Source organism: Sinocyclocheilus anshuiensis, unplaced genomic scaffold, assembly GCF_001515605.1.
Source record: "Sinocyclocheilus anshuiensis isolate Anshui unplaced genomic scaffold, SAMN03320099.WGS_v1.1 scaffold979, whole genome shotgun sequence".
Classification (NCBI taxonomy): domain Eukaryota; kingdom Metazoa; phylum Chordata; class Actinopteri; order Cypriniformes; family Cyprinidae; genus Sinocyclocheilus; species Sinocyclocheilus anshuiensis.
In genome coordinates this window covers 418,372-443,412 of record NW_015544223.1, presented here as the reverse complement: position 1 = coordinate 443,412, position 25,041 = coordinate 418,372, and the positions used below count along the sequence as shown (strand labels likewise).

Sequence of the window (25,041 nt, the reverse complement as noted above, 5' to 3'; positions counted from 1 at the left end):
GAGCGTATGTTGTCATCAATCCAGGGCTCAGATCTAGGTTTAAGTTTTGAGGATTTTACAGGAGCAACTGAATCTAAGACATCCACACATGTGGAGTTAAGCCTGAACAGGAACTCCTCTGCACTCAAGTCACATTGACTGAAATCTACTGATTTAATAGCGTCACAAAAAGCTAATGAAAAAGCTTTACTAGTAGTAGAGGTGATTAATCTAGATTGACGGGCAAGTTTAGTGACTTTATGAGTATTAGAAACCCAGGGAACAGAAAACATGACATATTCATGGTCAGAAAACCCATTGTCAGATACCTCAAGATCGTACAGAGAAAAGCCATATGTCAGCACAAGATCAAGTGTATGTCCCAACTGGTGAGTGGGGACATTCACATGTTGTTCTAGATCTAATGCATTTAGCAGAGTAATAAATTATTTGGCTAATGGGTCCCCTGTGCAGCATACATGAACATTAAAATCACCAAGAATCAACAGTTTGTCATATTTCGGTGTGAATTCCCCCAAGAAGTCTGCAAACTCATTTAAAAAGTTTGTGTTGTGTTTTGGGGGCGGTATATCAGAGCAACCAAAAGTGGGAAGTTCAGATCCAGTGTCAATAGCTGCAGCTCAAAACTCCGATAGTCATTTATCACATTTGATTGGCAAGAAAGTTTGTCTTTAAAAATAGAAACCAAGCCTCCCCCGCGACCAGATTTACGAGGCGAATTAAAAAACAAGCATTTTGGGGGTAAAAGTTCGGAGAATGGGCTGAGATCCCCAGTAGTGATCCAAGATTCTGTAATGAATAAGAGATCCAGCTCCCGCAAAGAGAAAAAGTCGTTAATAATAACGGTCTTATTTACCACTGATCTGGCATTTAACAATGCCATCCTAAGCCGATGCGGATTCTCAGACGACACCTCAGACTGCCGTGCCCGGGAAAATGCACGAAGATGGTTCAAACACACTCCTCCACGATGGACCCGGGGCGAGCTGTACGCGGGAAACAGAGCATCCACAGACGGAGTCAATGTAATATTCCAATTGCGTACTGGATCCAGGGAGCGCCAGCGAATGAAGTAATCGCCGGCCAAACCCTTCCCATGGAGACCCCGGAAAGGCCGCGACTCACGTTGCTGAGCCAGATAGAGCTTCAGTTTAACGGCAAGGCCGCCCCGTCTTCCGCGCCGACACCTCAGACTGCCGTGCTCGGGAAAATGCACGAAGATGGTTCAAACACACTCCTCCACGATGGACCCGGGGCGAGCCGTAAGCGGGAAACAGAGCATCCGCAGATGGAGTCAATGTAATATTCCAATTGCGTACTGGATCCAGGGAGCACCAGCGAATGAAGTAATCGCCGGCCAAACCCTTCCCATGGAGACCCCAAAAGGCGACTCACGTTGCTGAGCCAGAAAGAGCTTCAGTTTAATGGCAAGGCCGCCCCGTCTTCCGCGCCGTTTCCGATGCTTCCTCGCCGGTAGGGAACACGGCCAATGGGCGAAGGTAGCCAGGTATTGAAATCAGAAACGGAGGAGGTGAGTGATATGAGCCATTGATCTGTAATGATCTCGTCCGGGATACCGACTCTGGAAAACATTTGCACAAGAGCACTGATTACCTTGGCAGTTGTAATGGATCTTAGGGGGAATGCTTCAGGGTACCGAGTAGCATAGTCACACACGACCAAGATGTACTGGTGACCAGCACTGCTCTTCTCCAGGGGTCCGACTATGTCCATTGCAATCCTTCTAAATGGAGTGGAGATCACTGGTAATGGATAAAGAGGGACTCTGGCTGACCTGCGAACAGCACTGGTTTTCTGACAAACAGAGCATGAGGCACAGTATGTGAGCACGTCAGTATACATGGAAGGCCAAAAGAAACAGGAACTGAGTCTTTGGTATGTTTTCTGGTGTGCAAAATGTCCAGACCATGGTATAGTATGGGCAAGGTGTAACACAAGAGACCTACAACACTTAGGGACGACAAGACGTGTAACATCATCAGACTTCACATACAAAATACTATTCTGCACAACATACGTTTCAGCCCCAAGAGTTTGTACTCTGCCCTCACATGGTTTAGCAAACAACGGCTTTAATGTAACATCGGCCATCTGTAACTAGGGATGCACCGAATGTTCGGCAACCGAAATTCGGCCAAATAAGTGAAAAGAGACAGTATATAAGCGACTAATATAAGCATTGATGTCATTCTTCTTACAAATTAAAAGTACATTAGATATTATGGGAAGTGTTGCCAGTTCTGCTTACCCTAATTGATGCAGCATAAAAATTCCTTTAAGGGATTTGAATTATAGAAATGTGATAGTGTGTCATGTGTATGCAGGGTTAAAGAGATGGGACTTTTAAACTCACAGTGTGCCTGCCTCCTGAAAATCGGTATGATCTGCCAGTTGGAGTCACCTCTTTATGGTCCCCTTGACCTCCATTTCAGCAGCATTAGCCTGAAGGTTTTTCCAAATTGCAGCCTTGAAATATAGGAATATTTATATAAATATATTGTAAGGTAATTGATAAATCTTAAGATTAGGACCAGACCCAGAATTCGTACCTTATATGTTTGATTCATGTTCATGCAGGAGTTCATGCAGCAGTTCAGAATTTCTGTAAAAAAAAAAAAAAAATGTCAGATTATAAAGTGCATTCAGTCAGATTAAATTTTTAAATGTGTTTGCTCATAATAATCCCCACAGCAGTAAAATGTGTTAAGTATGATTTTAATCACATTATACGGCATATACCTATGCTTTAAAAGTTTTCGTTCACTCTAAAAATGTGAGCCTGCTCTAGTCCAGACAGATTAGGCCTCCATTCAAGAACAAAAGACAATGCACTTACATTTTTCTGACGTTATGTTATCATCGCAAATATATATATATATATATATATATATATACATATAGTAATCGGTGTTATGTTTCATCTGCAACAACAGTGTGAACTTTCATAAACATTTGTTAACTTTTAAATGTATCATTATGCCAAAAAAAAGAAGAAAAAAAAAACAGAGTTCTCCGCATGAAAGACCCACGACTTGCAGATCAACGTGCTATTTATTTTCTCTGCGATACGGTAGTAAGTTAAACTAAATGAAATGTGGAGGATTTTAACTGTGACAAGATGATTGACAGGTCAGTTTACAGTAACAGGATGCGATAGTACGTCCCAAAGCTTGCCGACTCTTCTGTTAAATACCCAAAAGTGTGTAGGCAAATTAGTGCGTTGCAGCTCCCCCAAGAGGCAGCTGAGTTACCTGCGGCTTTCCCAGAGGTGACCGATCTCATAGACCCCAAGTGTGCCCATACAAACGATCATCCCATTGAAATCTCCCCGCCCCCCAAAAAAAATCTTAAACAAATACATTAAAAACGTGAACTGGGACTACTGCATACATCTTTGTGTTGAATTAATCTAATAACTAATAAGATTTATCTTAATGACCCATGAGTTACCTCTTTCTGATGAGCTGCACTGAATGAAATCAGACAGTTTTGCAATCTGGGTAACAGCTAGTCTGAAAAAGGTTTTCCAAATTCTCCATCCATCATGGCTGAATGTGGTTGTTATTTAATAATCCTCATAAGACCGATTCACATAAATATGTTAGGCCAAATTGCAGTCAATATGTATTTTTAATTTTGGTCAGAATGACTCCAGTCTGATTTCAGATTCTGAAAGTTCTGTTTATATGAATCCTAAACATTGCAATCCGACTCACATATTTGTTTACATGTGCATTACATGTATTCTGAACAAAACTTTAGCACATGTGCAGTGCGTTCAGAACCGATACTGATTAACAAGTAATTAAAGTTTTGTTCCTTATTATTGTTACATGCTTTAACGTGCTGACTGAATGAACTAAAATAATAATAGAAGGAAAGTTACAGAATAAAAGGCACTCAGGAATCACATGAACACATTTTTGAACTCTTCCTAATTAAACACACCTGATTCAGCTCATTAGTAATGACTCCAAGACCAGGGGCAAGTTCAAGCTCAAACCGGTGCGCAACTTTTTGCTACGGTTTCCGGTTTGAACGACATGTTTCCTGGAAACGGTGTGCAACGGGGTTTGAGATGTGTTTTCTCTTGTTTGGTGGGTGTGTCAAACAGCCCAATCAGCAGCAACATGTATATAAACCACGCGGTATTAAAGAGACAGCTCTCTGGTCCATCCTTTCCTTAGAAAGGTGTGCTAGACACTGATTAATGTAACATAAAAAATACTATACATATTTATATATTTTGCTATTGTATTGTGGAGTGACATTTTCAAAACCCTTTCTATATTCCTCTGATCTTATATAATGGTAAATACTACAATAACATAGCACAACAACAGTGATCAGCAATAATGATAAGCCTAATACTCACAATAAAAATAATAAGGTTATATAGATCATAACACAGTCTTGGAGGTAAGAAGTGGATTATCCTTCACCTGAAATGTTTGTCTTTTCATCCTGAAAAACGAGGCAAATGTTGGATCACAATAATTAGGAACCACAGTTTGCACAAATCCCTTCACTCTATTGGGATGTTCTCTTTTAATCTGGACGGCAAGGGCAGTGACTGTTACATCCAGCGTATTTTGCAGTATTAAACACGTATTTATATCGATTTCATCAGGCTCCGAAAATTCTTCAAAAAGAACACAAAGAATGGCCTTCTCAGCTGCCATAGTTGCAACTCTTGCATCATCAGAACAGTGTTCAACGCACCACCGTTTAAAAAACGTTTTGCACCGTTTTGTCATGGCTGAACGCAGCCCAGAAATAGATGGGTCAGGCTGTGTCTATTTGATAATGAATCTTTTTTTGCATGTTTTGACCTTCTCTCCACACTTAGATGCCGTTTTTGTCGAAGATGCTCACCCAAGTGGATAAATTTGAAAATGTTTTTAGTGTTTTAGAGTGGACTGTGAAAACAGATGTATTTGAAAACGATGATAAATGTTTAGTCATGTGACACATATTGTAACGATAGATATTGTTATGTATAATACTGCCTGCTTTGTGCTATTCATTTTTTTTTCTTGTGAAGATAAATGCTACTGTTTTGTGGCAAAACTTGAGGGCAATTGTGTTTTAGACCATACATGGAATGGTGATTGAGTGCTACCTGGACACACCAGTGAGTGGTGGGATATTTTGCTAAAAAAAAAAATAACTGTGGCGGAAGAATAGCATGAGAACTTTATTATCTCTTGTCTCTCTGTATCATCTCCTTGAGCTTTAATTACATTTTATATGTGCAGCAAGGTGATTTTAGTGTTTTCTGATGTTTCAGTGGATGAGAAATTTCTTGGAAAAAGCTTCAAAATGCTGGAGAGAGAGCGTTTTGAAACAAAAACAACGTTTTCGAATGTATCTGGATTAGATAGCCTCAGATAAGGGACACATCCGAAATGTATACTGTTGGCCTCTTATCGCAATGAAACAACTATTTTTAGTTCACAATATTATACCTAAGTTACGTGGACAACAGAGGATTCAGTAGAACTCACAACAGTGAAAGTAATCATTTTTTGGGGGGCTTTTCACACTTGAAATTGTTAACCCTGGGTCTTTGTAAAACCTGGGTAAATGGAATCCAGCGTTATCTTGATTCACACTGCTCACAATTTAATTACCTGGGGTTAACAATTAATCCTGCATATTCATAAACTGACGATTCACACTGTACATTCCTAAACACTGTGTTAATGTTCTTCTTTGCGTTTTGCGGGGTCAGTGTCAAAAATTGGGCAAATACAGCATGCAGTCTCTTCTTTACTCCCATTGTCTGTTGCTAAGCATCTATAGCCATAACATTCTAACACTGCATTCACACTGACACTGCAATCTGGAGCAGGTTTTCATAAACCCCGGGTAAAAAGCGAAATTACAAGTGTAAAAAGGATTAAAAGCAGGGTTTGAAACTACAATAATCTAGGGCTAAGTGCAGTGTGAAAAGACCCTTTGAGTGCAACTGTGTATGAAATGGCCTCCAAAGGCCACTCCTACATACTGTAGGATGGTCGGGGATAGGCTACTGCTACCTGGTTGGCCCCTATCTCTAATACAACCCTACACTTAACCCTAACTATACTCACTTTGCTGAATGGCTTGCTCTTTCACTGACAAATCAGGTGGAGGTTTCATTATGATTATCAATGTGAATCCCCATCGACAGAATTTCCTCAGAAATTCTTCCCATGGGCAGCTGTTTTCAGACATGCAAGTACAGCTCCTACTTAAGTGGGATCAAGAGACACGATTCCAAGAAATAATTCCAATGTGTTAAGTAATACTTTGTTACTTCACTTGTTTTTTTTTTTAATGTAAATATAAATTTGGCTGAAAACACAAAACCTCTGAACATAACAGGGATAAAGTACGTTAAAACGATATAAATGAAGTAAATGTTTCTTTTCTCATTACATATATAAAGTTGTAAACTGCTTAAGCCCCACCCCACTGAATAATACAGCACTACCTAAAAGCAGGAAGTACATTAGTGGATCATCCATCCACACCACATGCAGCCGAAACAGAAAAACAAAGCCTACAAAATTATATTTTGGGCAGATGTGGATTTTTTGATGTAGTGCTGAGGCTAGCAGCCGAAACCTGTAATCTACATATCGCGTGGACGCGTTTGGGCAAACAAGTACGTCTCTCTCTCTCTTTCTCTCTCTGTCTGTGTGTGTGTGTGTGTGTTTGTGTTTGTGTTTGTGTGTCTGTTCGTCAAATCACGACATCTTATACGGTGCCGTTACGCGTTTGGGCAAACAAGTACGTCTCTCTCTCTCTTTCTCTCTCTGTGTGTGTGTGTGTTTGTGTGTCTGTCTGTTCGTCAAATCACGACATCTTATACGGTGCCGTCGCCTTTGCTTGAAATATGCTCTATTTCTGCTCAGTTTGTTTCCTAGCTGAGCAGAAGCTATAGTTCTATTTCTGTCATGACTGAACTTATTTATTATGTAACCTGTCGCGGTTCGGTTGCATATCGCGGCCACCTTTGCAACTTCTGTGCCAGATGTAGATGTGATGGACGCATTTAACGTACGTTAGCAGCTGCCTTTTCTGTCACTGTTAACGTTACTCGCTCATTAAAACAGATTGCACGGTTTTCAGTACAGTTCAGCGTGACGTTCATGTTAACAATGAGTATTTGTTTCTCCGTGTAGCCAGAGGCCCCCGATTTGTAGCAAAAATATCTTGGTGATGTCATCGTTTTATTTGCATATACTAAGTTACACTAAACTTAAGCGAGTGTCGAGCAGATGCGAGGAGATAACCTTCCAGCGGTTGCAATGTGTTTTCAATTTTAATTATAATCTTTTTAGTACTTATGTCGTGCTAACAGTAGAACACATTACAGATTACTAACAGGAAGACATACGCTATGAATTTTCTTTTCATCGAGTGCCCTCGAAGTGTTAACCGTATTTGCACAATTCAAGATGTAAAAGCTTCACGCTTTTCAAGCTTTAAGGCTCCATTATAATCGCATAATGCTGTAGACAGTCTTTCAGGTGAAAACACGACCGTGAACTATCAATTTCCGCGTTTGCGGCTGTTGTTCAGATGAAAACTAATGTGGGCGACGTACAGAGACGTATTTTCGTCGAGAGGAAAGCGGTGTTGGGAAACCAAAGGCGGCGTCCCACAGCTGATTCAAAACAACTCGATTATGATCGAGGGTGTCTCACCTGCCGACTGTTTTGGTGAAATCTCGCCCTCTTCTGACGGAGGTCCGATCAAATACAGATTGAAACAGCCTCATCTCTCGAATCCCCATCACGTGAAAGGTCTCCGAAATATCACACACGTATGCATTACACAATCCTTAGTATTGAACTATACGGTCCCACAGGAAAAGTCACTCCAAAGAAGTGCTGCAGGCACCGGTAATGAACTCTCAAAGTGAAGACCGATGCCACTCAGCTTTAGCTGAAAATCAACTGCAAATAAAATCACAAATTAAATCTCATTATCTCAGTTGTTATTTAGAACTTTAGCTCTATTTAATAATTATGTTTTATTTAAGATGTTTGAATTTGGTGATTAGCAGATGTGCCATAATGAACATTAATGGCATATACAGTGAAGTGACATGTGGCCAAGTATGGTGACCCATCCACACCATGCTCTGCATTTAACCCATCCAAAGTGCACACACACAGCAGTGAACACACACCCGGAGCAGTGGGCAGCCATTTAGTTGGGGGTTCGGTTTGCTCAAGGGCACCTCAGTCGTGGTATTGAATGTGGGAGAGAGCGCTGTTAGCTTCTTTTCATTCAACCGGTTAAAAAACACTTGTGTATGCTGTGTAGAAGTATTGGGGCTTCCAAAAAATTCAAAGGGACTGTTTGTCGACGTTAAGACAGTAAGGCCTGTTTAAACCAACACATAATTTGGCACAAATTTTTGGCCCAATTTCGCATGCGATTATGTCTGTTAGACTATTGGTTCCTTTCTGGTGCCCCATCAGAGATAATCAACACCAAAGTGAGGGAAACTGTAAAAAGTTGTGCTCTTTCACACTTTCTTGCCCCCATAAAAATAAATAAATAAATAAACACTTGTTCTGCGTTCGCACTATACTCGGTACTCCCTAAAAACATTATGGCTGAGAGTCGAATCCTTCCCATTATAAGTTCACCCTGAAAGTGGGACTTAGAGCAATCTTGCTCATTACATTTGGACTTTAAGTCTAAGGAACTGTTTATATATGTAGGCCTACATGTACTTTGTGATGAGCTAAGAGCATCGCCTTTCCGCAAACATCTGTAGAACCCAAACTTTGTTGTATGCAGTGACAAAGATGTGGTTAAACCAATGTTAAAAAACAACTTTGCAATACCAATATCTTAAGGTAATCACTCCAATAAATGAGAACAAATAAAAATTGACTGTTTTTACTTCTGTGTCTTCTGTGAGAATGTATCATCTTTGCAGACCACAACAGCTGTGATGAGTTTGTAACTAGACTCCAGGAAAATTAAGGAAAAAATTAAAGATTTTAAACAACTCGATGGTGGTTGGGGGAGTGTCTCACCTGCCAGCTGTTTTTGATGAATTCTTGCTTTCTGTGGATGGTCAGTTTCACACACACCTTTTAAAAATGGCAGAGGAATGACAGAACGACTGCCTCTGGAGCATAAATCCATGCATAGATTCAGTGAGACAAGAAATTCAACAAACACAGACTGTTCTTCCTCCCCTGTTTATGCTTTAGTCATTCTAGTGGGTGAGCAGACTTTCTCATGGGCAGACAGATGGCAGACAAATAATTTTGAATAATAATATATTTTCTTATTTTTTGAATTGTATTCAATAATAATAGTATGAGTAAAGTGTGTCATGACAAACTTTGATGTTGGCTTGAAACAGCCGGTCCTGAAGATGAAAATGATTTTAAAATCTTGAAGTCGAAAATTTTAGGTTATAGATACATTTGATACATTCTCATTATAAAAACTCTTAAAACTGCATTCTGTGTCATTACAACAGTAGTATTTTGAAAATTATAGTAGGTTTTTTCCATTCCCAAAACTTTTCTATTTTTTTCCATTCCATTCCCATTTGCTGGGAGAAATGCTGTCTGTCTAGAACACGCAGAGACATGCGGAGTGACATGTTACAAATGGTGAACAGTCCCAGTTCTGATGCTGGTGATATATCAGCACTCTTGTAAGGTTTCTTAGCCAGTCAGATTTTTTAATTTTATCGTCTTAAATCTTTTTTTATTATTATTATATATTTTTTTTCTTTTTTTTTTATATATCTTATTATATTTGTTTTGATCACTGAATGAGGAAAACATTTTGGGGTCCATTACGTACATTCAGAATATTCTTTTTGCCAAACATTTGCAGTAAATATTCATACTAGGTGCAGGGTCGTGAGGGGCCAATTAAAGGGATAATTCACCCAAAAATTCAAATTCTGTCATCATTTACTCACCCTCATGTCATTCCAAACTGTTACAACTATCTTTCTTACAAAATTTTCTAGGCGCTCTTGATCCTTGATTCATCTCATTTCATAGTTCTGGGATTATTATTGTTGTTGAATTTCTAAGGCTAAGGAGTTGTCAGAAGATATGAAACAAATCTATTACAGCAAAAGGATACAAAAGAGTTTGGATTTCCCAGAGGGCACTGTTGTTTCAACTATGAAGTGGAAACTATATCAGAATTGGAAGCTTTATCTGAGTGCACAGATGCTGTGTAGAGAGCTTTGAGGGATCAACATTTCTTGCCAAACAAGAATGTGACATAATACAGAGCTGCCCAGGATAACTTTGAAAGAGTTCCTGTCTTAAGTAGATAAGAACAGAGAAAAGTGAACCTGATGCCTGTATAGGAGGGTGGCATTAAAGACTATACCATAGTACATTATTCCAAAACAAATATTTAGTTTATCTCGACTGGCTAAACCTGAACCTCATTGCTAGCTATTAAAAGTTTTAACAAAGTGTGTTTAATTAATCAAGTAGTTGTCTTTTAATTAGTCTGAATTAACAAGTTACATTTTTTAGTGTTTGTTTTTTGTAGCACAAACTCTTCTCAAATACCAAATATCAGTTTGATTATATGAAGTAATTGTTTGCCTTTCTACTTATTAAAAACATTCCTTTCTCTATTTTGTCTCAGGAGCATGGGGCAGCATCTTGGAAAACGTGAGCTTTCTGTTCCCAAGGTATGTATGTCTGTCTGTCTGTCTGTCTGTTAGTCTATATGTATATATATGCATGTATTTATTTATTTATCAGCTAACATTTAATAATAGGTCAAATAAGTGATTTTTTTACAGTTATAAATTTAGGTAGTAGCAGTTTTTGTTTTGTTTTTCTATTAAAATCTTTTGATAGTCATAGAGTTGCTCAGATTAAATCGGGTGCCTTGCATTATGTTACAGTAATTTAACCTTCATCCTGGGGAAAAGTAAGTACACCATTTGTGATTGTCGCTACTTCATGTTAGAATCAGTAATTGCAGACAGGTTGACAAAATTCAAGGGATGATTCAAGATGGCGGCGCGTTCACACGCTGCGGCTTCTCTCTCTCCCGACAGAAAGGTGTTTTCGTGTTTTTTGCATTCACACAGAGAATGTGCTGTACATGTGGAAGAATTGACAATAAAGCAGACTTGACTTGACTTGACTTGAAAATCAAGCAAATCAAAATTGCATTCACCATCCTGGATGCATAGTCTGGTCTCAACACGTGTCTCGGTGAGAAATCAATCCTAAATGCTGTTTCTGATATCCATGCTGATAAACATCCTATAAAGTCTAACAAGCAAAACAATGTTTCAAAAATGCAAGAAGCAGCTAATCAAAGGACAACCATTTACACCATTAATGCTGTTTGGGGAAATATCCATTAAGGCAAGAGATAAGCATCTTCAGAAATGAAGAAATTAGGAGCTGCAAACCCTAAAATCAAGCCAAGCCATATCATTACATAGTCTCTAAGGTGCTACAGTATGTGTGGGCTACTGTCCCACAGTGAGTGTTTTGTTAGATCCCAGTGCAACAGAAGCTACATGCTGCCCTCTAGTTGATAATCATGGATTACAGAAATTACTTGAAATGACCAACTTCTTGGTAGTAAATGTCCTGTTACCGTGAGATAATCACTCCCTGTATATCAGCTGATAGGCCAGGATGGAGAATGATGTTTAGAGAAATATTGCATTTACATTTAAAGTCTTGCTGTGTTTCAGAACTGCTGCTTGCCCTCATCTGTTTATCACATGTTCCATCAATACCATGATGCAGCACTTGGTATTAGCATGTCTTGGGTGACCAATCCCAAGTGATCATATGCAAATGATGCATAAATGGCATCTGTTTTAAATACAGTTTAACATACATACCAAAAGCGTAATTTAAGTACTGTTTCACACTATTAATAAGAGGTCTTTTGATCAAATCCCAGAAGAATACATTTTCTCAACCAGATTTTTATGATGTCACTAGCCAGGTTTGAATACACGTATTTTTATGCAGATTTTTATATTGAAACTCCAAGGTATGAATAGATCTGGCAACTTCAGGAATCAAATTAAATTCAAAAATGTGCATTTGTGTATATGTTGACTTGAAGTGTGTATATTTTTTATTTGGTAAGAAGATGCATGCATAAACTACAGTGGAAGCATGTCCAATTCCTAGATGATGCCTTTGCTTCAAGAAGTCATGTAACTAATTAATATGCTCAGAGATGAAAAGAAACCATGTTTCTCTGGTGAATCTGAAATGCTGGAGCCAAAATAATTGGCACATTTTTATTTATTTATTTTTATTACATTGGATTAAAGAGCAACAGTGGTTTCCCCATTGGCTGCAACTTCCATTTTGTTTCATGGCTGTTTGAGTTCATAGATCTGCACTGTTGTCTACGCATCTGTTTATCTCCTGTTATATGGTTTAGCAAATTTATTTTGTTCATTTTTAGATCACTAGATTCCTTTATGGGTAATGACCTTTTACATAACGTATGTAATCATTTATCTTTCATTAGATGCTTCAAGCAATCAAGCTTTATAACATTCATGGATGCAAAGCTACTGCAGACATCTTTTTTTTTTTGTATTATTATTATTATTATTATTATGCTGGTGGAGTATCTTAAGTTACAAAGATGACGATTCAAAGCTGTTGTGATCTACACCAAGGCTACAGCATAGGTGTGACACAGAAGTGTAAATTGCCCTTAACCTGTTTATTGGATTATACCACTGGAAAATACCACTTTTAGGTTTTAGTCATTTTTATTATTAAATATCTGGTCTCATTTCACTTCAGAAAGCTACAGAAGGAAAAGGAAACTTGTGTACAAATGTACAGTGCTTGAATATTTAGGTTTTATTAATACAACATTATTTCTAAAAATGAAGCATTGATTATTTCTTGCAATGTAATTACAATTTGTGTTTTATTTAAGCATTATTTGGTTGTACATGTAAAACTTTGTATTTGTATTTTTGAAGGAATCCTCAACCGTATCTGAACACATCCCAACAGACTCACCGGAGTCACAAGATGAGGTATTTGGTAAGAACATATTTTTGTGTTATTTGTATAAGTTTTGCCTGTATATCTACTATTCTGTGATTACTGGTTCACCCATCATTGCCCAGCTTCTTATAGCAGATCAATATAGCAAGGTCACTCTAATAGACTCTCTACAAAAGGAGAACAACAAGCTCTGATCTGACAGGATGGCTTTACGCAACTTCCCAGAGTAAAGGACACCCAGGTTATGAGTCCATCTGGAAACCAAATTGTGTTTACAATGTACTGAATTGATAATAATAAGCACTAGTCACTGGATTTGATGATGTGGCAAATCAAAGATGTAGGCCTACTCTAGTTTTGTCTTGTAATCCAGTTTTGTTTTAGACAGTAAGTAGGAAGGAAACTAGATACCCTAGATGTATTTATTACTTTTAGGGAAAAGAAATGAACATGCAGAAACACGCATGCAGAAGTCTATTATTTTCCTACTACCATTCATAGCCATTATATAAGTTAGTGTACAAATGGTGTGAAAAGTAGGAAGTGTATAGGTGTGGGCAGCAGTAGGTACTGAAAAGTTGTTCCACATCATATATCATCATCACCAATAACATATATGTGACCCTGGAGGGCGATTTTCTCAGTATTTAGATTTTTTTTGCACCCTCAGATTTCAGATTTTCAAATAGTAGCCAAATATTGTCCTATCCTAACAAACCATACATCGACGGAAAGCATATTTATTCAGCTTTCATATGATGTATAAATCTCAATTTCGAAAAATTGAGTGCTTCACTGAAAGATACGCATGACAATTGCAGCTTCTGTCAAATCGCGATCTCGATTCCATTTCGATTTATCGTGCAGCCCTATCCAGGGTCACATATTGGATTGCTTGACAGGTATAATACGAATGTTTATCTTCACTTTAAATTAGGCTGCTTAAAAACATTTACAATTTTTTTCTCTGCATGTGTGTTTTTGAGTGAGTAAGCAGAGTAAGCAGTGGTGTTTCTACTGCATGTTTAAGGTTGTTGGAGCTAACACCAGCTGGCACAGGCTCCAGAGAGACTACAGGCTTCTGCGTCCATATTCAAAAGCTCATATTGTTCAGAAAGCTAGTCTGTCACTGCCTCACTGTTCACTGCCTAAACGTCATTGTTCTCGTTCTCTCGCTCTGTGTGGAAATGATTTTATTATCTACTCGTCTACTAGTCCAGCGGTTCTAACTACAAACTATTTTAAACACCATTTTTCTTGTTTGAAAAATAAACATGCGTTTTTTTTTTATTGAATTTTTTTAATGAGATTACATTGACAAATTGCATGGGAACTACATCAAAAACATTTGTGAGTTTAACTGGGGGAAAAATACTAAAAGATGATGGAACACTAAAGAAATGGTGGCCTGGTTACAGCACCTACAATATATATTTTCTCTTATACTTTTATGTACATTTTAATTGCAAATATTAATGTAAAAAAAAAAGTTAATGTTCATATTTGTTAGTTGCCCTGGAGTTTAATGTTTTTTTCCCATATAGAATCAACATATATAGAACCCAGATATTTGTCGAAGTTTTTCTGTTTACATTTTATTCCTTTAAAATGCCTTAATTCCTGTAATCATATTGTATTTCATTTGATGTTCATTAGTCTAAACTTGTATAAGTTTATAGCAATTGATTGTTCCAAGCTCAAATTTCCTAATTGCTGTTTAAGTGGAAAAACAATGTCCAAATAGTAACTTTTATTTTAAATTTTAATTCTTCTGGAACAAATTATTGAGTCCAATATTTTTTTTCCTTATTAGAACTGCAGTAGAAAGAGTTTTAAATAAGAGTATAGTAATTCTCTCAGCTCAGATTACATGTTTTACCATATTTAAATCCAGCACAGAATCAGTGCAGACAGTGTGAATATGTTGTGTTTGTAATCACAAGTTAACACTGATTTACATTTGACAAGCTGAAATATTTGTGAACATGCAAAAAAATTCAGTTAAAAACCTCATGTTATTTGTGATCGACACAACAAAACTGTTTCTCTTCCAAACTTGATGTGCAATAGCTACTAGATAAAATTATCAAGGGCAAATATTAACTAGTCAGGTATGTACGATAGAACTCGAAGTTTGCTGTAGAAATGACTGAAATTGTACTTCCCAGAATACTTAGCATGGTACATAATGTTGTTCCACAAAGCCGTTTGCACCGCACTCTTTTGTCACTTGATATTATATTTTGGTGCGTCAATCTATTAAATTACTTAGTATATGAAACCATGATCCGTACTCACAAAAATAGTCTTCTTTTAATGTTTTATTTTGCATTAATAACCAGCAGGACAAAACACAAATGTTTCGGCTCAAGGCCTTCTTCAGTGTGTTGAATAAATCAAACCCTCCACCCACTTTTTATATCATTAATTATATTGACATCATCATTCATTAGCCAATATTGAGTCTATGAAAACACATATATTCCATTTAAATGCTTGACAATTTTTATTTATATACAGCACAAATTTTCACATCCACCAATACACTGCACAATACATCCTTGGCCATAACATGAACCACAAAGGATCCCGTATTTATAAAAATTTCACAATTAAACAGTTTATTAAATATTTTAATAATTAGACAATCACCCGAATTAAAGATCAAAATACATAACAATGGAATGTAAAATGATTAAAGTCATCAGAAATACATCATCATAAATAATCATAGATGACTCTCCACAAAATATTAAAATGAATTCGACCAATTATAACTCATTAAAGGAAAACAGAACGATCTAATTCCTCATTCATGCCATTTGGAGCCAATGATTTGAGTTTATAGATCCAAAATGCTTCTCGCTTTAATAGTTCTTTGTTCATATTACCTCCTCTACATGACCCTAAAACTTCCTCTATACTGATACATTCCAATTGTTTGATGTCATGTCCCAGCTCGTTGAAATGTCTAGCTTACTGGAGTAGTTATGTCTTGTCGGCTAATACTTGATGTATGTTCATTGATTCATAATTTCAACTGACATGATTAATTTTCTATTTTTATTTATTATTATTTCACGTTTATTTGACAGAGATAATCCACATCAATAATATATAAATGTACAATGTTTCAGAATTAACCAGTCCTGGACTGATGGGAAAATTGGCACCCTAAACATATAAAAGAAATAATATATACAAATTTCAATATATATCTTTTATATATTGGGACAAGGACATTTGATCATATAGACCACATTACGAGTTGAGCAGGTGTTGAGAGTAAAAATGTTGAAATTAAGTATTATTTAGTGTTTGAGCAAGATGATTAAAGAGGGAGAACTGTGTCAGTTACAATTGATTCATAATTTCAACTGACATGATTAATTTTCTATTTTTATTTATTATTATTTCACGTTTATTTGACAGAGATAATCCACATCAATAATATATAAATGTACAATGTTTCAGAATTAACCAGTCCTGGACTGATGGGAAAATTGGCACCCTAAACATATAAAAGAAATAATATATACAAATTTCAATATATATCTTTTATATATTGGGACAAGGACATTTGAACATATAGACCACATTACGAGTTGAGCAGGTGTTGAGAGTAAAAATGTTGAAATTAAGTATTATTTTGTATTTGAGCAAGATGATTAAAGAGGGAGAACTGTGTCAGTTACACAGGGTTACCATTGTGGTGCTTTTAAATATAAAAAAAAAAAAAAAAAGTGATGTGGCCAAGTGGAGTATGGTGTCCCATACTCAGAATTTGTGCTCTGCATTTAACCCATCCAAATGCACACACACACCTGCGACACCCAGAGAGCAATTGGAAGTTCAGTGCCTTGCTCAAGGGCACCTCAGTGGTTGTTACTGAAGGTGGAAGAGAGCACTGTATATTCAGTCCCCTCACCTACAACTCCTGCTGATACTGAGACTCGAACCCGCAACCTTCAGGTTACAAGTCCAACTCTCTAACCATTAGGCCACGACTGTTTTACATAATTTTACATAATCATTTACCGTGTTAATATGTGCTTTTGCTAGCTAATTGTTCATTTGCTAGCAAAAACAATCTTTTAATTAACTGATATGACAAAAATATATAATAGCAAGTCCAACTCTCTAACCATTAGGCCACGACTGTTTTACATAATTAATCTTTTAATTAACTGATATGACAAAAATATATAATACACTCTTGTCAGGAAAATCAAAATAACTTTGACACTGCTTAAGTCACTTAAAAATAACTTCATTCCATTATGTTAAAGTGATGCTAACAAATTATGTTTGTGTAACTGATTCATGAGCAATCAGTGTACATGATTAAATCACTTTTTTTCTAGTGTTGTGCAGTGTGCAAAAATGTTAACTTTCAAATTATTTTCTTAAAGCAGCACTATGTAACTTTTGGCGCTCCAGCGGTTAATAAACAGAACTGCACACATCCCGCGGAAGAACATTCTGACCGGAGCTACTTCTCTAAGTTTATGTCTATGGCGATTCACGCAGGTATGTGTTACTCCGCAGCGGTGACGACCCGACCAGGCTACAATAGTCCAAATATAAGTACTTATTATAAGTGTACCGTAGTGATTCGGAATAAGACAAAAACGCGGTTTGGAAGATGAATTCATGATGTACTATTATATACATTTTGCAAATTTTGAACACAGAAAAAGTTATATAGTGCTGCTTTAATGTAGAAAGAAAGCAAATGCAAAAATGCCAGAATGTCTTTCTTGCCAAAGCCTGTTAGAAGCCAGAAATGATGAAGGAATAGAGGTTATGTTATGTATTACATAATTTTAACAACTGACAACAAACAATATTTCCTCACTTGGAAGAATAAGAATAGACCCAGAGGCGTACAATCGTCAGTCGCAGGTTCACATATTTCTGTCATTTCGAATTTTCATAAAATAAAGGAATTCCTTTAGGCTGTTGGTCCAAGTTGCATAACAATTGGTATTCATCAATTTGAGACTGTCATGACAAAAAGTTTTCAGAAATTTATCAAATTTGATATGAGCTAATGCAATTTTTAAGGGTCGGCCATTTCGACTAATTGCCCTATATCTGACAATTTGTTCACATCACTTTAACATAATGGAATGAAGTTATTTTTAAGTGACTTAAGCAGTGTCAAAGTGATTTTGATCTCCCTGACAAGAGTGTATTATATATTTTTGTCACATCAGTTAATTAAAAGATTGTTTTTGCTAGCGAATGAACAATTAGCTAGCAATAGCACATATTAGCATGGTAAATGATATCTGACAAAGACAAAGTCCAACCACAACAAAATTTGATACACAGGCAACAGGACTTAAAAAAAAAAACAATAAAATAAATAAAAAAATTGAAATGTTTTTAATTTTGCCCATAGGGGGCACAACTAAAGCTGTCATAACTCTGCAACAGTCTGTCTGATCAAGGAAAAATTCAATTCAATGTATATCTTCTAGCTTTAGAACTACTTTCACAGTTATCAAGCCATAAATATATTTATAGAAAGACATCAGAAACATTTCGCCCCCTTTTATGAAACCCTCGGCAGTGAGCTCTTACTGATGTTTTTTATTCTTAGTTTAAAAAAACAGGATCCAGATTAAAATATTGAAGCAATGTCTCAGAGTCTAGTCTAGTGTGACCACCGCTAAAAAAATCATTAGATTCTGAGCATATATAATTTGAGAAAACGCACTCCAATTAATTTCCATCCAAACGCTGTGCTGCCATGATAAATGAGAGCACAACGCAGTTCACAGTTTAAAATACAGTGTAAGAAAGTGTTTTTATTATTTCTGTAGCCATGCATCATCTATCATAATCACAGAGTGAAAACAAATGCTAAGAATTAAAGAATGTTAATAAAAAATAAAAAAAAACATTAAGAACCACTGAAACAGAAACTCTCAAAAAATTAAAAAATAGTTTTGAAGTCTGGATGTAATATGCATTTTTTCTGGCCAAAATATTTTGGCAGTCTAAATATATCAGCTGTAGCTTATTTTTGTAGTTTTTACAGTTGTTTATAGCACTAAGTGAGTATTCTGCTGTAAGGTTAGCGTGTGGAGAATGAGATGAGGAATAGCTGGTGAATGCTCAATGGCAGTCAAACAGATGAGGGACTGTCTTTGGGGCTTGTGGGCGCCCTCGGTTTCCCGTGAATGCTGCTATAGAGAGGATTTCATGCAGGGGTGGGAGGCCTGGACACAGACTGCATGCCTATAGCCCCTCTCACAGACATGCTTCCCGTGCCTCAGTCCCACTGCTTCATACTGTGTGGGTCTGTTTGTTGCAGCAGGACTTTAGCTGGGTGGGGTTAACTTTTCTCTGAAATCTGATCAATCTTAGAAACATCTTAGATTTACATCTTTTATAGTGTAGTGATGTGTAAAATGTTTGGTGCATGATTCAGACACTGCAACCATATACATACATATAGAATGAGAATATACACACTAGCAGAATAACAATGTCCAAAATACACAATTATTACAAAATATACAGATTAGACAAATGCACTGAATTGACATATATACCCTACATATGCCATGTTAGAAACAAAATTGGAATATCCGATTTGAAATGTCCCACACCAAAACAATGAGCCATGACTCAACATGGACATTTTGTGTTCTGCTAAATAAATTCATAAATTAAAGCAACATTCAGACTGTCCCAAAATAATTATATTGTCATTTGTTATTCAAAACTATCTAATGCCAAAAGGTGAAATGCACTTCTAGATGTTAGTGATTATATAGTTTTCTATTAAACAAATAAAATAAGTAAAAACATAGGAATTCATTGATACACAATCATTTATTTTAGTATACTTAAATCCGCCAGGTGTCTATGCTTATTGGTCACCGCCATCTTGGAAATTAGATAAAGCTCAGTGGTTAAGCTCAGTGCTGCCAACCATACTGACTGAGTGAAAGTTCATGTTATAATCACTGAAGCGGATGACATTGCAAAATGAATGTCTTATTTACATTGTTGTTGTTTTTTTATAATGAACGGATTTGCGAACGTGCTTTGGCTGAACTCTGTGAGCTTGCTCTAAACAAACTCTACTTTCAGCGTATTCCGTGCAACCCTAGTCCTGGGACTCTTATTTTGAAAATTCCCATGGTTTGTGTTGTGTTCTGTCCTTGTTATATTCTCACTTCTCGTGATGATGTCTGGTTTTCTTAGTTACAAAGTAGTGATGCAAAGTCCGAATCATTTCCGCGAACCGGTACTTTTCGGACATCGCTTAAGCAACTTTAAATATAATATGCATGCACAATAAACTATTGTAAAATTTATTTACATCACTCGACAGAAAGGTTTTTGCAGGTTTTAATAAAATGTAAATTAATAACAGTCATAATAAACAAGCATATTTCCAGTACGCGCCTCAGGCTTGCACAGTATCATCAACTCACTCATCAGAATCTTCAGTAATCCTCGGCAAACTTCGCCACGGCTAATTCGGTTCTTGTTGAGTCCTCGGTAATCCTCGGCAAACTTCGACAGTTGGTTGAACCGGCTCATTTGGTTCTTTTTGAGTTGGACGTGCTACTTCGGCTGTGCATCCTGCGTCATCAACCCGGAACTAAAGTTCAATTCAGTTCGATTTGTGAACCAGCTCGACCGGTTACTTCCTGAGAACCTCAAAACAACGATTCGTTCAAGAACCTAACATCACTATTACAAAGCAATATTGTCATCTTTACCTGTTTCTAGTTTTGCCCGTCTTCTTTGGGCATATGTTGGTTACTTCTCAATTGCGTCCTTAAGTCTTACAGTTAAGTCTTACTTCCTTCCTATCCTAAGAGCGGGGGCAGCTTTTTGTAACTTAAATGAGCAAGACTTCAGATGTCTTCCGCTTCCAGTTATTTTAGCTATACAAAATCGCTTGTTATGCTGCTTGAGATTGCAAACTGATATTTCTTATCATATTATTTTAATGTATTGTCGTTATTATAAACACATGGGTTTGTAGCCCCAAATAGCTTCATGGCTTGGCTACGTCATAAATGTTTCTGCCCCCACGGTCCCGGCATGAAAATACTATTAACATTAAATGTGAAAAAATACATATTAATTGACTTTCTATTAATGAAATTCACTTAATGACAACTGTCTGTGGCCTACAAAACGTGCAGAGCAGTTGTACCCCGGGACTGGAATTGAGAACCACTGTCCTAAATCATTGTTTTATTGCACTGCATAGTGAAATTGGAAGAGCTCAGATTCATTTTCCTTTAATTATTTTCTTTGAATCTGAATTATTTGAATGTGTGCAAAGGATTGTGGGTTATTGAAGGATAAACTTGCTGCATCTTTCAAAATAAGCTGAATGATAGACGCAAAGTGAAGGCTGCCTTTCAAGGATCCTTCAAATTGACATAGCCTTCGATGGAGCTTGATGACGTGGTAGCCTAGATATGCAGCCTTACTAGGGTGCAGCCTTTGAATTTAGTTGAATTTGAACCCATAGTTTCCTCTGTTCATTGTCAGTGTGTTTAACATTTGTGGTTAAACTGTTGTCTTTGTTTAAACCTTCCTCAGTTGTTTTCCTTTGTTTTGTTCCATTGGATTAGAAAAAGAAAAGAAATATAGAACTCAATTATTGTTTTGTATTGCATGATCATATCTGCGGTCGGGGACAGTTTACCTCGTCACTGCAGTTTACATAGTTAAGGCCATTCAATCTGGTTCAACTAGCTTCAGCAAGGAGCCTTTAGCTTCTTGTATCATGCAAGTATACAACAGAGATTTCCGTGATGAAGTCAAATGGGTAAAGCGATCACTCGCTGTGATCACTGGATAGAGCGGCCGGTTTTGCTGATTGACCCACTACTTGACCTGCCCACTGGGAAAGTCCTGTCCAGTCCATACCGTGCATTCTAACCAGCATGTAACTTTGTTCAAGTTCACATGTGCTTGCATTCGCTTCATTTTCTAAACCAAATATTCAAAAGAACATAAACAGCATTATATCTTTTTTAATAAATCTGCAAAAATGTCAACGATTCTGTGTTTTTCTGTCAATATGGGGTGCTCTGTGTACATTAATGAGGAAAAAAAAATTAACTTAAATGATTTTAGCAAATGGCTGCAATATAACAAAGAGTGAAAAATTTAAGGCGGTCTGAATACTTTCCGTACCCACTGTATATATCGACCCTTTTCCTCTGTTATAACATTACTGAACATTAATATTTTACCAAGGCATGAACCAACGCTGCATTTCAATGATCTCTTTTTGGGGATAGAAGGCACAGAGAATTCACCAATGAGGCAGTACACAGTATGCTGTTGTCTGCAGTAAGAATACAGTTCAAAGTTCAAGGCAAGCATAAACGAAACATCACTAGTGTAACCAATTCAAAAGAGCCTGGTGAAACAGGAGTGGTTCCCTGACCTGGAAACTCAGCACAGCAGATGAATAAAAAAGAAGGAAAACTCTGTGTACAAACAAATAAAAACTAAGTTGCTTCAGTCCAGACATTCAACATTTTATATACAAAGTCCATACAACAAAACATGGCAACACTTAGGTTGATATGTAAGCACAATAATATTCCTCAAAGTAGGGCAAAAATAGCAAGTGAAATGAACTCATGGCTCCTGCTACAGCACATGGTTAGACTCTTGATAAAGGGTCTAAACCAGGGGTGTCCAATACTGCTCCTGGAGGACTCCAACCTGCCCCAACACACTTGCCTGGACATTTTTTTGTTCAAAACAACCCAACCGCTGGGTCAAAACAACCCAATAGCTGGGTTTGTCCCTTTTTAACCCAGCGCTGGGTTATTTTTAACCCAGCATTTTTTAGAGTGTATAATTTCACTCTGTACACGTAAAAAAAAACTGAAGTATACTTTGAGCTTATAGTGTCGTTGAGAGAACAGTGGGTTTGATGGCTGAATCCTCTGCAGATTGTAACCTGCATTAGTAAGGGTTTTTAAATGGCATTTAAATGGCAGAAAGGTGGGTGAAAGGAGTGACAAGGGTGCACTCTAGGCTCCAGGGTTACCAAAGAGGTTTATTCATATTCTGAATCTAGTTGTACTTGAGAATTACGTAGAAGATCATTCATAATACCATTTTATACCACATTCTGTAGAGGTACTATACTCTTGTATGGGTTTACATGAAGTTCCTGGGCCCAGCTCAGTATGTATTTGTTTTTAGTTGATCACCCTGCTAATTACTGCTAATCTGACTGTTTAAACACTTTAATTATCCGTTTACTTAACAGTAAGTTGGTGCGAATTTTACTGCATGCATTTACTTTTTCTTCATTTACTTTTCTCCATTATTCAATGATCTAATGGAGTTTTTTGTTCTTTGCCACAGACGCCTTTGTCTGATATTTTGTATTATGTAGCCTACTATGCATTAGGTATACATCCACTAACTTTCCTCTAACAAATCACTACACTTTTTTTTTTTTTAAGTTGTAGGATCGCTGTTTCTTTCACACTACATGACTGTTTTGGGTATCATTAAGTTCTTAAACAACTTCGTTTAAGGCCACTAATCAAATGTAAACACATTTGTAACATTGGTAACCCATTTGTACAGTAGGTACAAAAGATGCTCTGAAATTTCACTTTTGACTAAAAAATTTAGGCTAATAATATTTGTATAGAAAATAGAAGCATTTTCAATAGCTGCCTCAAACTGTTTGTCTCTTTTTGGGCCTGCCTTAATGATTCATTTGGACCAGCCACACCTTACGAGATGGACTTCAGAAATGAGATGAGTTTCACTTTGCAGAGAATTCGCAAAATCCAGCCTGGGGAAGATATTACAGTCACACTGTTTCCTTTGTCCTTCTACAATAACTTTGTGGTGGCACAAAGAAGCTCTGTAAGAAACAGTAGAATTCAGATTCTCTTGTGTTGCGTGGTACAGCAGCGGCTTTGTCTCGCTGCACTGGGTTCAAACCTGACCACCTCCTGAGGAAGCACTGCTCTGTAATCTATGAATCTCTAGATCTGTTTTATGAAAAATATACAGAATCATAAAAACTACTTATCTATGAATTTTTCACAAATGGCAAAGTTTCCATAATTTGTCATGTCTATTGCAGTGCTTCTGGATCTTTTTTCAAAGAAATGTATTTTTTTTTTTTTTTGGACTCCAGCCTGGGGAAGATATTACAGTCACACTGTTTCCTTTGTCCTTCTACAATAACTTTGTGGTGGCACAAAGAAGCTCTGTAAGAAACAGTAGAATTCAGATTCTCTTGTGTTGCGTGGTACAGCAGCGGCTTTGTCTCGCTGCACTGGGTTCAAACCTGACCACCTCCTGAGGAAGCACTGCTCTGTAATCTATGAATCTCTAGATCTGTTTTATGAAAAATATACAGAATCATAAAAACTACTTATCTATGAATTTTTCACAAATGGCAAAGTTTCCATAATTTGTCATGTCTATTGCAGTGCTTCTGGATCTTTTTTCAAAGAAATGTTTTTTTTTTTTTTTTTGGACTTTGTGACAGAATCTGTAGCACTTGTTGCCTGCACAGTGGGGGCTGGTAGGTGATGACAATGATCTTACTGTGAAATGTCAGATAACTCCCGATGTTTCTGTGCAGGACAGGGGGAGGCGGACCTTAACCAGAACAATGGGTGCTCCAGCAAGAGTCCAGTGGTGACTGACTCCATGAACGCTGCAGTAGATCTCAGCAGCTGGAACCATCCGAACACAGCCGACCCTAATGCCTCAGGGCCCCGCCCACACTTGGTCCGCCTCTTTTCTCGAGATGCCCCAGGTCGCGAGGACAACACCTTCAAAGACCGCCCCTCGGAGTCTGACGAGCTGCAGACCATCCAGGAGCACAGCGGAGCTGACTCAGAGTGCGGTTCCGAGTGTGCAGAGCAGGACCTAAATTAGATTTCCTCTTTGCCTACTCTTTCCTCACTCCTATTTTGGAAAAACAAAACAAAAAAACACCGCTGCAGAGATTAAA

The 25,041-nt window shown here is 37.3% G+C and overlaps 1 protein-coding gene across 1 annotated transcript; it reads left to right on the top strand.

Annotated features, from left to right (window-relative positions):
* The first annotated feature begins 6,786 nt into the window (after positions 1–6,786).
* On the top strand, positions 6,787–25,009 carry LOC107697274 (myelin basic protein-like). The gene is made up of 4 exons (XM_016497991.1): positions 6,787–6,798; positions 10,669–10,714; positions 13,013–13,076; positions 24,667–25,009. The coding sequence occupies exons 2-4, from the start codon at positions 10,673–10,675 to the stop codon at positions 24,963–24,965; spliced, it is 405 nt and encodes a 134-aa protein (XP_016353477.1). The 5' UTR covers positions 6,787–6,798; positions 10,669–10,672; the 3' UTR covers positions 24,966–25,009.
* The last annotated feature ends 32 nt before the right edge of the window (positions 25,010–25,041 follow it).

Coding starts and splice junctions, on each gene's coding strand:
- LOC107697274 (XM_016497991.1), top strand. CDS start 10,673: ATGGGGCAGCATCTTGGAAAACGTGAGCTTTCTGTTCCCAAG. Junction 10,715..13,012: donor GTGAGCTTTCTGTTCCCAAG/GTATGTATGTCT, acceptor GTATTTTTGAAG/GAATCCTCAACCGTATCTGA. Junction 13,077..24,666: donor GTCACAAGATGAGGTATTTG/GTAAGAACATAT, acceptor GTTTCTGTGCAG/GACAGGGGGAGGCGGACCTT.